The 15,407-nt window shown below is 35.0% G+C and overlaps 1 protein-coding gene across 1 annotated transcript in view; it reads left to right on the top strand.

Annotated features, from left to right (window-relative positions):
• The first annotated feature begins 791 nt into the window (after positions 1 to 791).
• The window catches only part of LOC138711931 (zinc finger protein 25-like), a 77,544-nt gene continuing 62,928 nt past the window's right edge, over positions 792 to 15,407 (top strand). The window contains exon 1 of the mRNA XM_069843235.1: positions 792 to 1,324. Within this exon, the coding sequence (XP_069699336.1) occupies positions 1,244 to 1,324 (81 nt within the window). The 5' untranslated portion in view covers positions 792 to 1,243. The remainder of the gene's footprint in view (positions 1,325 to 15,407) is intronic.

The following is a 15,407-nucleotide window of genomic DNA, read 5'->3' as shown; positions in this document are numbered from 1 at the left end:
ATTGGATTAATCTTGCTCAGGATAGGGACCAATGGCGGGCTTATGTGAGGGCGGCAATGAACCTTCGGGTTCGTTAAAAGCCAGTAAGTAAGCAAGCCTACATTAAAATAATGGATGACGAAGCAAACTTACATAATAAATCACCAAGAATTATTAAAAATTATAGAGGAATCTCCCTACTGTGTAGTGCATCAAAATTATTTGCAAGAGTTTTGAAAACGAAAAAAAAAAAAAAAAAGATAAATTTTATGAAAATAACTTCCAAAAAGGACAAAGCGGCATTAGATTCTAAATATTGGTAGAAACAGAAAAAAAATCTTTGATTGTTGCACTCGCAACTTCAATGGTGGATTGTTTCTTCGATAACTATGTTAGCTGTCATGACAACGCCGAAAAAATATAAAAATCGTATTTTCCAATTTAATGTAGGTTTCAGGGCATTTATTTGTGCTTAAAAAGTGGAGGTCAAGCAATAAAAGTTTGTTCTGTGTTTATTTGATGTGGTAGAATGTGGCTCTTCGCTGACCAGAAGTCCGTATGCATCTAAGATGGTGAAGTTAATGTGGCGATGATTTTTCCTAATGTATTATAGTTTAGGAATTGCCTATATTCATGACAATCACTTTCATCACATAATAATATATTCCTAAACGATAACAGTGTCAAAAGTCTTGTAATCAAGATCTATTATAGTTCATGGATTTGCATCTAGTTGGCGTTGTGTACCTGGTAGATTTGAGCAGGCCTATATTCCGCGAAAACAGATGACTGAGTCTTTTGGTTAACGACCATGGAGGAGGTAGGAGTGCGTGGTTTATGTGACTGTTTTCAGTGAACAGTTTTGGCATTTTCAAAGGGGTCGTTGTTGAATACTGAAGAACTGTAGTGTTTTTTTTCTAAGACGTGGCGAATTGTGGGATAAATGTATTTATAAAAATTGTGGAATTGTCGTGAATATGTAATGAAAAAGTAACGTGTTTCGTTGTGGAAAATCAGTTAAAATAAAAAGAGGAAGAGGATTAGTTTTTCAGTTACTGTATTTCGTAATACGTTTTTCTCTCGTATTAATTTGTCTCTGGTAACCGTGTGTTATTTTGTTTGTGTGTGCTTAACTAGAGATCCGCTTAGTACTTTCTAGAACGCGAATCGGATTTCAGTAGGTCTAGTCATACTGCAGTTGACTGATCGAGTTACTATAGGGAGGTGTGTGTAGATGGTGTTGTAAAAGACATTGTTGGAATTGATGAAGCGAAAATTGGGAAGCAGAAGTATCTACAGTGCAACTCCACAAATAGACTCACTCCCGTACACTTCACGATACAAGGTAAGCCAACGCATCCTGTCCCATGCTGCACAGGGCTAACCAGTTGTACCAGTGCAGTAGTGTGCAGTGAAAAATCATATCAAAGAAATAACCCCCAAACTTAGCTCAGCATGCTTCGCAATTAGGTCGTTACAACAATTTCTAAACAGCAGTATCTTAAAGACAATATATTTTGCCTATTTTCATTCCATTATGTCCTACGGAATATTATTTTGGGGAAATTCTGTAAATAGTAAAAATATATTCTTATTACAAAAAAGGGCCATTAGAATAATAGTTGGAGCAAAGGCTAGAGAATCATGTAGATTATTTTTTAAAAAATTAGAGATTCTAACCTTAACAAATCAATACATATACTCTACAATAAATTTCTTCTTATGTAATAAAGAAAATTTTCCAACTAACTCAGCCATACATAGTATAAATCCCCGCAGAAGGAATGATTTTCATATGCCATCATCAAATTTATCATGCTTTCAAAGGGGAGCACGTTACATGGCGATAAAAATGTTCAATACTCTTCCTGAAGACATTACGAATCATAGCCAAAACCCTGCATTATTTAAGGTAAAACTAAAAAATTACTTAATATCTCACACTTTCTATTCTGTACATGAATTCTTGACATTTCACAGTACTGTGTAAATATTATAATACTATTAAATGGTAAACATATTACATTGTATAAAATATTATTGTTATTAAGGTATTAATTCTGTACATATTTCATATTTGCATTTTATATGTATTGCATTTTATTGTTAAACGTAAGAATTGGACATGTTCTTTATTCAATGCTGTAAAGCAAATGTAAGAATATTATCTATCTCTCTATACTCGTACACGTTGGCAGCAAGGCAGGGAACAGAAAATGTGCACTTATGTTGAAGCAGAAGTTACAACTATTGCAACTGTTTAAAAAAGTTGAATCAATCAGAGCCATCGCTCAAGAATTTGACATTTCGATCAGAACAATGCATGGCATAAAACAAAATTCATCTAAATACGAGGCATTCTGTAGTGATTATAATAAGCTCTGTTATTATCAGTTGATTGTAGGATGAAAACACACCTTATTTTGTGTAATTTCCTCAATTTAATCAATAAGGATGATTTATGTTCTCTCTTGAAGGGTGTACACCATTTTAAAATAATTTAATACACAAACACAGCTATTACATGAAATGCTCAATAAGTTTTTGTAGCTTTATTCCCTTCAGCTCTAACGAACAATAACAGTAATCCAGGTTGCCAGGCGATGATAGAAGAGATGCGAAAACAAATGAGGTGTATAAACAATTGAATGCTCTTTCATATTTAAGTATAAAAATATAGGGGTGGGTGGGGTAGGAGGTGAAATCTAAAATGCAATTAAGTCTGGTTCAAGACTTCCCCTTCAATTTAAATACTTACTTATTGGCTTTTAAGGAACCCGGAGGTTCATTGCCGCCCTCACATAAGCCCGCCATTGGTCCCTATCCTGAGCAAGATTAATCCAGTCTCTATCATTATATCCCACCTCCCTCAAATCCATTTTAATATTATCTTCCCACCTACGTCTCGGCCTCCCCAAAGGTCTTTTTCCCTCCGGCCTCCCAACTAACACTCTATATGCATTTCTGGATTCGCCCATACGTGCTACATGCCCTGCCCATCTCAAACGTCTGGATTTTATGTTCCTAATTATGTCAGGTGAAGATTACAATGCGTGCAGCTCTGCGTTGTGTAACTGTCTCCATTCTCCTGTAACTTCATCCCTCTTAGCCACAAATATTTTCCTAAGAACCTTATCCTCAAACACCCTTAATCTCTGTTCCTCTCTCAAAGTGAGAGTCCAAGTTTCACAACCATACAGAATAACCGGTAATATAACTGTTTTATAAATTCTAACTTTCAGATTTTTTTGTTTTATATAAATTCTAACTTTCAGATTTTTTGACAGAAGACTAGATGAGAAAAGCTTCTCAACCGAATAATAACACGCATTTCCCACATTTATTCTGCGTTTAATTTCCTCCCGAGTGTCATTTATATTTGTTACTGTTGCTCCAAGATATTTGAATTTTTCCACCTCTTCGAAAGATAAATCTCCAATTTTTATAGTTCCATTTCGTACAATATTCTCGTCACGAGACATAATCATATACTTTGTCTTTTCGGGATTTACTTCCAAACCTATCGCTTTACTTGCTTCAAGTGAAATTTCCGCGTTTTCCTAATCGTTTGTGTATTTTCTCCTAACATATTCACGTCATCCGCATAGACAAGCAGCTGATGTAACCCATTCAACTCCAAACCCTGTCTGTTATCCTGAACTTCCCTAATGGCATATTTTAGAGCGAAGTTAAAAAGTAAAGGTGATAGTGCATCTCCTTGCTTTAGCCCGCAGTGAATTGGAAAAGCATCAGATAGAAACTGGCCTACCTATACGGACTCTGCTGTATGTTTCACTGAGACACATTTTAATTAATCGAACTAGTTTCTTGGGAATACCAAATTCAATAAGAATATTATATAAAACTTTCCTCTTAACCGAGTCATACGCTTTTTTTAAATCTATGAATAAGTAATGTACTGTACCCTTATACTCCCATAATAATAATAATAATAATAATAATAATAATAATAATAATAATAATAATAATAATAATAATAATCAGATTTTGTGTACAATAAATATATCTTATCTGTAACTACTCTATAAAGCAGGTATGCTCAAAATTGTAAAAGCGCCGATTACACGGAAGATGCTGCTCTGCATAACACTCACATTGTACGGACTGGGCTCCGCAACTACTTTGCAGCACAACCCGTGCCATCGCTCTGACTCTCTTACAAATAAGAATATTAAACTGAATTTGAAAAAGGAAAGAGTATACATTGTAATATTCAGTTATTAAATTGTTTATTACATTTTATATAGTTGTGATATTATTATATCATAGATAATGTTATTTTCATAATCCGCCATACATTGCGGTCTTTTCAAAATGTGCATTCTTTTCTGCAAGTAATCGGAAATCTATTTCCAACGAATTTACTGCAATGCGCAAAAGAAGCTTATCGGTTAATCGGGATCTATGTTTGGATTTTTGGACTTAGCAACCTTCATTCTCGAAAATAATTGTTCGCATACATGAGTCGAGGCGAAGGTAACTAACATAGTGGCAGCGAATAAGCTCATCTTGGGATATTTCGTTTTGTTAATTTTTTAATACTTCTATGCTTGGCAAGTCATATTCTCCGCATTTAGTTCTGAATTTGTAAATCAATGAACTCGTCCTGGAACTGCACTCTCACGGATTGTACTAAATTTACTATGAAAGGATTAACAAAAAGATTAATATCATCTCCATACGTCTAAAATCACAAAATCTATGTTCTCTGAATTCACATTTGACATGTTCCAGTACAGAGATATAATGAACTATATTTTGTTCACGCACCATACATCTCTTTACAAGTTCACCATCCGTGAAGGGTTTTAGTGCCTTAGCTAATTCCCAACACACTACATAACTCGCTCCTAAACATAGACTCTGAATTGTTCGACTCCCTTCAATGTTTTGCCTTTCATTAAGTGCTTTCAATTCTTGAAGCTGTAGTGCACGTTGCATTCCTGAAAAGTTATTTTATCATAACATGTATTTCTGTTGGAATAAAATCACTACAATAACAATGATATTAACAATAAATAATAATAATAATAATAATAATAATAATAATAACTTTGGTACATGAATACATATTACAGAAAACACCTTCCCTGTCACTTCCGCATGGCAGAGCCTATAATGTAGTTTTATGTTACTCAGTAGTATTCCTGACAGTACTCTACAACGTAGTAGAGCTGAGACGAGATGTTATGGCACCAACCTGCGCGAAGTTTTAAATTGCCGGCCAGCAGGGTAGAGGAGTGGGGGTTGTTTGGGTTACGGTTCTCAAGCTCAGAGCGGCAGGCATATCCATTTCATCTCTTTCCAAAAACATTCGTCTTACTTTAGTATCACCACTTTCTTACTCAAGAGTCCAACGGTACCTAATGGAATTACGCCCCTATTCCATGTTTATATTCTTCTTCTCCGTCCGAATCAGACGACTGATCTGTGCTGGAATCAGATGTCCCTAAGTCTATGGAAATGTACTCAAAAATACAGTCCATCGCGTGCTCACTTTCAATGTAATTGTTCTCTACTTTCTTCACATAATCATACACTGATATCCATTCTTGGAAGAAGCGATTACAGAGCCGGCCTCTGCTTATGCGTAGCGTAGAAATTATAGATGAGACTTCTTAGGACTTCCTCATCAAAACTGTCTACAGCTGCAACAATCTTCTTCTTCGGCTGTGATTTTTCCGGACTGGAGAAAGAATCTGCTGTTCCTGCCTCATTATTTTTCCCTTCTTTCCTGATTCTTGCCAAGGTTCGCTTTGAAATACGAGTGGCAGCCAGTACTCTTGCACACACGCTTTTCAATGGAATTGGTATTCCGTTTACAGCCTCTTCTGACATGAATTTCCATACATTGTATGCTATTTCATGTCCTTGACTATGAACTACTCTATGATTTCACACCTTAGACAATGCCATAATGAGGGCGGTCAGAAGGACAATGTTTTCAGTATTAGCAATAGCGGTAGTAGCAGAACGATCTGAACACTCGGAATGCTAGTAACCAACTAACCCAACACCCCTCCAGTTTAGTGTAAGGGCGAGTCCAAGCAAACGAACTAAAATGCGTCCCTCGCGCCGGTGCCATAACTTCTCGTCCGGGCTCTAAACACTTCACGTTTTCACCGAACGCACAACAAAAATAGTCTTCCTCCCTCACTGTAAGAAATGATCGTTTGCTTACAAAAGGTTTTGACTGTATCATTGTCCCTCACTGTTCGTACGTTTTGTAAGTATTTAAACTGCCTTCCACAGTCATTCGTCGAGCTTCGAACGAGGAACAGCTAGCTCTACATTCGAAGGTTGTGATTACAGAAAGTAATCGGGAGTCAGAGAATGAGCATACCTGCTATAAAGTATCATGAATATATTATGTTATGTAGGAAATAATTACTTTTGTCTAAATGTACCCCTATAAAGGGGTAGTTGCCCCTATAAAATGATAATCACATTTTTGTGTACAATAGATACACTCGCACGCTACATATAACTGCTGTGTAAAATATAATGAAAAAAAAAAAAAGACAAGTTTTGTTTAAATGCACACCCTATTAGGCCGGGATTACGATCGACGTTCGTTTTCGTTACGTTACGTTGCGGTGAAGTAAGTTGAAGTTCGACAAATACAAGCTCCGTGTATTTCATTACGATCAACGTTAGAATGAACGAACGCATGACGGCGTTGATTCAACATTGCCAAGGACAAGCTGTTACAAACTCAAAGAAACGCAAGCTGAACGTCAACCATCACCAAACAGAAGCCCTTCATATATTTTCACCTCTTCTTTAGTTGTAGATGCGCCATATTGCTACTGAAATTTTAAATAAAATCATATTAATTAAAAATTACATAATACGAGAAACGATCTTTGATTGAATATCTCACGTCACATGAATATATTTCCTCTGTATGGCATAAAACACATTTTGTTTAAGATTAAACATTATAGGCAGCAAACATGAAAACCTTCATAACACGTAATTCAACAATTGCATTTTGTATATCTCCGTAATGTAATGGTAAAGAGACTGCTCGTGGTGTAGATGGGCTCTGGTTCGAGCCTAGGGTAAACCTATTCTTTTTATCTTTTTAATAATTTATTTACATTATTTTAGATACGTTATTCTATTTTAACCCGAAATAAAGGGGCTTTTACCTCACAAATAGTATATTCGTAATTCGCACTAGTCCAGCTATTTAGTAGGGAAGACTGTTGTACCTTCAGTATAGTATAACTTTGAACATTTTTAATTTTTGCTGCTACCTAGAGGACTCAAACTGAAGTAAATTGTAGAGAAAGTCGCTCAGTAGCTCTGGTCGTAATTTCGGTGTGAGTTCTGTGGACGAAACAATTTTTTTTTATACAGAAGTAAACATTTCGTTCATTGATATTATGTTTCATAACACAAAATCAAGAAATAAAATCTTGTAAAGTTATAAAGGAAACTTCAATAATTATTTCAAGCATTTTTCATTTAAAATATTTCATTTCTCAAAATTAAAAAAAGGTGAAAAGTGTTTCAAGGTAAAACAGTCTTCCCAAATATCTGTATATGGTTTTTATTATTGTTGTTATTATTATTATTATTATTATTATTATTATTATTATTATTATTATTGTCATTCTATATTATTCTGTCGTAAAATATTTTTGTAATACCGGTAGGCCTATTTTATTTGTTTCAAAGTTATCATAAAATTCAATGTTTATCACAATCAGCTGACTGACTGACGTGTCCTTTTCAGTACTCATTATGGCCGGTAGAGCGTGATAGTTGTCACGAACGTCGATCATAATACACAGCCTCTGAACGTTCCGTAGAAATTCAACGTAACGTAACGCAAACTAACGTCGATCGTAGTCCCGGCCTTAGTAGTGTGACATGATTTTCGGACAGTCATTCATCACACACAATGCAAAAAATGGTCAAGGGTGAACAAGTCGTCTACGCTTGGCTTCCGCAAAGATCCGTGAAAGGCGCCAGCTACCTCAGACATGTCTATACAGAGATGGAGGATTAACGCTTATAAACATCTCAATGAGACTGAGAGATGAATATCACCAAGGCCATATGTCTTGTGTGTATATGTATATAGTGTATAGTGTATAGTAGACTTCGGTGATATACTCCTCCAAGAATTGCAACATTATAGAGAACAGGGGCTACTCAGAGATGGATATTTACCGTAGTGAAATACGTTCTAAGGAGCAGGGCTACCAATCCATATTCGCAGTAGGAATTCCGTCCTACAGAGCACACCTACTCAATGAATATCGATCGTTCCTAAGTTTTACGTCCCATCGAGACATTTTCACGAAACGTCGCTAGAACCCTAGCAAGACCATCCTGACATTCATAACACTATATAGTTGGCGTTTATATAGTAATTTTAGGCTACGCGTAGTATACGCGAGAGATATAAATTATTGAAATGTTGCGAATTTGTTGTTACATAGAGAGTATTTTTTTCCCATTCTTTACCTAGCTTGGAAATTTATCTACCTAATGAGACTTAATTTAATGATCTCAGACTACACAAGCTGCTGTGAAAATGATTGCTATGTTTGGCTCAACATTCATATTTGTGAGCAACTGTTTTCTAAACTACATTATTATTTAGATCAATTACATTATTATTGTGTTCACAAAATTGGACTGTGTACTCATAATATTTTGTTCTCGAAAATTTCTTGCAAAGCAAAAATAAATAAAGAAGTTTATTTTAAGAAAATATTTTCTAAAACATATTTTTTTTTTTGTCTGCAAATGTACAGATACGAGGTATTACTTTTTAGCCGTCGATATGCAATATTGTTTTAATATCGTGTATGTAAGCCTATTATACAAAATATCGCATGGCGGAATCTCATACAGGTAACATTATAATGAATCAAAATATAAACTATACGACAATACACAAAATGTACAGTACGTAAGATGGCTGTCTAACGGAGGAATAAATCTTATATATAAAAGTCAATGTGGTTATGTATGTACATATGTATGCTCTATACAAATCTACACGCTTTGACCGATATTTGTTAAAGTTTGCACATTTAAACTTCGTAACCAGGAGAAGAACATAGGCTACATTAAAATCGGACAAATGGACGTTAAATTTATTAAAAAGATCAAGAATAAAAATAAACATTCATGCATAATATTAAAATGCAATCTTATACAGTCAATTGTTCTTTATTATTGTCTCTTGTATTCAACATAGACTTCCATGAGGCCATGGAAAAAGACACGAAATTAAATAACATGTTAATGTTATGTTTTATTTAACGACGCTCGCAACTGCAGAGGTTATATCAGCGTCGCCGGATGTGCCGGAATTTTGTCCTGCAGGAGTTCTTTTACATGCCAGTAAATCTACTGACATGAGCCTGTCGCATTTAAGCATACTTAAATTCCATCGACCTGGCCCGGGATCGAACCCGCAACCTTGGGCATAGAAGGCCAGCGTTAAATAACATTGTTGGTACTTGATGAAGACCAAATTTTGACAATTTATGCAATAAATATTATCTTTGCGCAGTCCAGAACCATATTATGAGTTTCTCAAGACAGTTATAGATAGTGAGCAGGCTGTGTTTTACCAACAGCATTCTTGAATTCTTTGAAACCATAAGGACTGCCAACACATAATTTAATACTGCCATCATGAACTGCGACCATCTTAGGGAATGCACTGCACTTCACAGATTCTGGAACGGGACGAATGGACAAATATATTGGGAGCCTAGAACACTAAAGGCTGAGTTGCTATAGTCTGGAGCATTGGCTTAATAATAATAATAATAATAATAATAATAATAATAATAATTTACTATTCATTCAGCAATACTACTATTGCGAAATGTCCACACCTGTGGAGTAACGGTCAGCGCGTCTGGCTGCAAAACCAGGTGGCCCCGGTTCGAATCCCGGTTGGGGCAAGTTACCTGGTTGAGGTTTTTTCCGGGGTTTTCCCTCAACCCAATACGAGCAAATGCTGGGTAACTTTCGGTGCTGGACCCCGGACTCATTTCACCGGCATTATCACCTTCATATCATTCAGACGCTAAATAACCTAGATGTTGATACAGCGTCGTAAAATAACCCAATAAAAAATATATATATTGCGAAATATTGACCTACCAAAATTATGCAATGGAACAAGAATAATTGGTGAGAAAAAACTCATGCAAGATATAATCGGAGTGATAGTATTAACTGACAAAACGAAAGATGTTTTTATTCATGACCATAACGAAAAACATGCCTTTACTAAATAATTTTGCGTTTGTAAAGTAGGCTTTTATTCAACATTACTTTATTCCACTAGTGAAATAAAGACTTTACCTCACAGTTTGAACTTTATCTCATAGTTCATTAGTATTTTCCTAGTACCCGTGTACACACGTATGCTTTTCCATTGAACTATTCAATTACTTGAGAAGTTAATATATTAGTTACTAGATGTCACTACCTCTATTTCTTTATTACCATTTCTTAAATATGCATACACTCAATCTCCTTCTCTTTTCTCTATCTGCTACGTCGTAATTTGTACATTACATCCATATCTAATATGCATCTTTTTAAAATTTTGTAATAATTTACCTTTTGGGATGCGAGGAAACTTGAACCTACGAAATTGGGTTTATAGGATTTTAAACAACACGCGTTAGCCAACTCAGCTAAACAGAGACGATGATTAATTACGTTTTAAAATTCCTCTTAAGTTTACAGAAGTAAAATGTGAAATTATTTTAATGACATTAGTCCCGTGAACACTTCTAAATAATCCCTGAAATTTCAAAAAGATGAAAATACACATTTAAAATGAAAAAAGTATGTATATATATATATATATATATATATATATATATATATATACATTAAAATTATACAGGGACATCATTTTATTTTTACTTCAATTTTTATTGTACCTGAGTTTTTGAATGTACTTCACTCCCACCCCTTCTACTAATCAAGTTGAACCGTCCTCCACACAGATCCAAGACCGCATATACAGCCATAGTAGCCTTACGGTCATAGTAAACAGTACGTTCCAAAAATATGTTCGTGTTTTCCAGTGATGAAAGAGCTTTCAATATTGAATCATTTTCGCACAGGTACTGTCGTAAATTTGCCTACGTCGTATCCCCGTTTCCCCCACCAGCTTTTATTCGCCAGCTAGTGGCTGGGCTGTCTTAGCTCTTTTCTGAAAACATTAATTTCTGTTAGGAATTGGACGTCTACGTAATATCATACAACTGTTTAAAATAATTTAAATAAAAGGGCCTCGTTAAGTAATTAACTGTCACGTAATTATCTCCATTTCTACGACCTTACGACATAACCACTTGGACGGACAGTAGATAGTATGTCTGAGTAATTTTATCTTTTCGGATCGGGCAGAAGTGAAGATTGAATTTACAGTACGTAAGGTACTCTTTTATAGAGTAGGTACAGAATTATTTCAACATGAGTTACTAGCACGAAGAACGAAACTGGTAATTGGGATTAGGTACAATAGTCTATAGTGCGATAATATGCACATTAGAACTGAAGCCTGCATCGAAATGAACGGCCACCATTTTCAAAAATGTGTTTAAATATCCATATTATGATTGTTTTTCAATTTAACTTCATTCTCTATAGTGTACGCTAATGTGCTGTAACAGTATAATATACACTGCATAATGAATACGTCCACATGAACAGCTCAGTTCGTGAGTAAAAACACTCATTGTTAATACTGTACTGTATTTTGATTAAACAAAAACCTAATGAAAATTATCAAACTCAAAAGTGCAATATATCCTAGTTTACGTAAATGGATGAACTACTTTTCTTCCCTCCTATACCTAGTAAAGTGACTTGTTTGTATATTACGCCAGTATCATCGAACTCCAGTCGTGGATGGGGTAGCAAACGGCGTTGAGTCAGAGGTATAGGCAAGTTAATATTAAAAATGTTAGTAAAAATAAAATGATGTCCCTGTATAATTAATTATAATTTGTTATTTATCCAACGCCTTAGATACCATTCTTCACTAATCATGGCCTCCTACATCATGACCTACCTAGTAACGTATCGATTCTAAAATCCATGTCATGATATGTGATTACATGAGGACTTATTTTCAACATATTTTCTTTTATAACACATAATTTTTTGGTTATGGTCATGGATAAAATTACGTATGGTACTTGTGAGCGTGATCTTTATTGCGCTCGTGTAATGTAAGCACATAGAATCTGAAGCCCGGTCATTTTTTTGTCTAAGAGTGTACAATAAGAAATGGAGCATTGTAAACTTTAACAATTCGTTAAATACTGCAATTAGAGAACAATTGTGAGGACAATTTTCCTTCCTTATGACATGAATAATTATCAACAGTAATCTCACTAGACGTTTTGATTTATCTAGAGAAAATCAAAACTCGAGTGGGATTTAATTGACTATTACACGAATAGAAGAAAGTATATAAAGATTAGAAGTAACGAAGTACTCCAATACAATAAAATATTAATTAACTTACGAAAATACAAAACTGCCTTCAAATGTATTATTGTACCATCTCAACATTACAAATATTACGCTAGATGCATGCTAGATGGCAGTATTGAGCAATGTCTTCTTGTCGAGAAGTTATCGATCTATTGTACACGATGGCAATGTTACTAGTCAAGAAGGCTTTGTTGATTCAGTTTCATTTTTATTAAAATGCAACATTCCACTTCAATCATCCGGATCCCAGTAATCAACGTCACTTGGCAGATGATTTTCAATAAATCTTGATATTAAACAATCTCCGATACGTGACTATCCATAATATCATATAGCAGAAGCTATAACATAACCTAACTAATATACACAAGTGTTAGAAAAGTTTTAATTAACGACGATGACATAAAAAATAAACATGAATAATTTTAAAAGGAATAATTATTGAATGTACAATTTTCAAATTTGAATATGGTTGGTGGTTCAGTTGATGTTATATTGGACGTGTGCGTAATAGAAGTGGAACTCGTTGATTTAGGCCCACATGGTGTATTCAACTTATTCAGGATTTCCGAATGGTGCTCTTCATTTATTTGTAAAACGGATTTCAGAAGATGCATAGGTATGATAAGTGATTTTTATTAATTCTTGTTCTTGAATATATATATATATATATATATATATATATATATATATATATATATACATATATATATTTTTTTTTTTGACGTCCAGACCAGCGCAGTTTCAAATGTTGGCAAACAAAGAAACAAATGCTAGGGACGCGATAAAATTGTGCGATAAGCAGCCGTGATTGGTTGAAATACGTCCTTTCGTACCGTTTTATTGGTCAAAAGTAGTATGACGTAGTAAGAGTGTAATAGTCAGTTAAAATAATGACACTTATACTCATTACACTCTGTATATTATATTTAGAAAAATAAATGTATAAGGTTATAAGCTAATTGTTGGTAGAATCCAAGGAAGAGACGTTATTTTTCCGATCAATAAGTTGGGTGACGTAATAGGCCTATATGACGTCACGTATGTCCGCACATTACATTGCAAGTAGCCTACGACAAAACTGTTGTAATAAAAATGTGGCAATTTAACTTACCTCAGTAAGATTAATGGAGTACTAAAGGGAATAGATTTAACATACTTATAGTAAGACTATTGGCAGTGGATAAGTGCAATAACGCCATCATTAGGCTTAGAGACTTTAGACCCGATAGAAGAAAACAGTGTGATTTCAAGTTGGAAATCAGGACGGTAGTGGGTGGGGCAGTGAGGGTAGCGACCTACCTGTCGTCCCATGTGCTTTATTTACTCAGTCATACTCGTAAGGCAGGGACAGGAGGTACTGTTCTGACAATAAAAACAGTCCCGTGCACCTAGTTCACTTGATCAGAAGAGAGGACAGGAGATAGTAGTCTAGTTTTGATCTATGCATGTGGTTATCCTTTTGATAAAGTCAATCGGAATAAATTACTTCAGATTTTGGCAGATGATCAAGTACCTCAACAGATTATACAAAATATTTACAATATATATAAAACAACCATCATAGCAATTCGAAGCAACAATAAACTTTCACAGTGGCGACCCATTTATAGTGGAGTACGACAAGGCTGTGGCCTTTCACCACTTCTGTTTATTATATATATAAATAGAATCATTCAAGATTGGCGACAGACACGACATGGATTTATTCCAATTAATCGAAATTTGCAGCTTGATGCTTTACTTTTCGCTGATGATTTAGTTCTCATGGCATCAACTGAAGATGATTTACAATATTCAGTACACAATTTAAATAAGGTCAGTGAAAAATATAACATGGAAATTAATATTGAAAAATCGAAATCATGTCATTTTGTGGGAAATTCCCTGTACCAAGCAAAATCTGTTTGAATAATAAAATAATAGAAAGAGTAAATACCTTCAATTATCTTGGCTATACACTATCCCCTTATGATGAAGTAGATATTGCTAAAAAAATATGTAAATATAATAAAACAATGGGGATCATTAATAAAATCATGAAACCCTCACTAGTACAAAGACACACAAGAATAGGCTTGTATAAAACCTTAGCACAGCCAGTATTAAGCTGCTATGGTAGCGAAGCGTGGACTGTGAAGAATAAAGATGTCAGTAGAATAACAGCAAGTGAGATGAGGTTTATGAGAGCAACAGCTGAATATACTCGCTGGGATCATAAAAAAAATGAGGACCTAATGCAAGAACTTCAAATAGAACCCATTATGCAGTTCATCAGCAAATATCAACTTCAGTGGAAGGGTCATCTCGAACGAATGAATCATGCAGAATTCCAAAAGCACTGCTTCATTACCATCCATATGGCAAAAGATCTCTAGGCCGTCCAAAGAAGAGATGGACTGAAAATTCTAGTTCGAGACCGTAACAGGCCACTTGGCCTAATTCTTGTTAGGAAGATGATGATGATGATGATGATGATGATGCATGTGGTTATCTATCTGACTGGTCGAAGAATCAGTAAATATGCTAAAAGTAAAAGGCTCTAAGACGCATTAATTTGTGCAGGAGTTCGGAAATGATTGTTTTGAAATTAATGGGGACCATTTTACATGTAAATTGTGTCATGTCATACTAAGGGGAACCAAAAAACGATACATTGAGACCCACTGTAACACCCGAAAACACAATTCACCGGGATGCCACCGGGATGCTGAAGAGATACGGGCGTCCCTTAGTGATGTAGCTTGTTTCATCGCTAACAGCAAAGTCATATTTTTGAAATCTCCTTCACGAGTGCTAACATTCAAGGTAATTGCACCCACTGTTGTTCTGCCCCCATAGCCTGTAAAATTAATTAAGGAGATGACGAAAGTGATAGATCAATCATCCTCTACACCAGCTAG

The sequence above is a fragment of the Periplaneta americana genome, chromosome 2 (assembly GCF_040183065.1).
Source record: "Periplaneta americana isolate PAMFEO1 chromosome 2, P.americana_PAMFEO1_priV1, whole genome shotgun sequence".
In the NCBI taxonomy this organism is placed as follows: domain Eukaryota; kingdom Metazoa; phylum Arthropoda; class Insecta; order Blattodea; family Blattidae; genus Periplaneta; species Periplaneta americana.
Note: the sequence above shows the minus strand (reverse complement) of the source record. Positions and strands in the feature narration are given on the sequence as shown.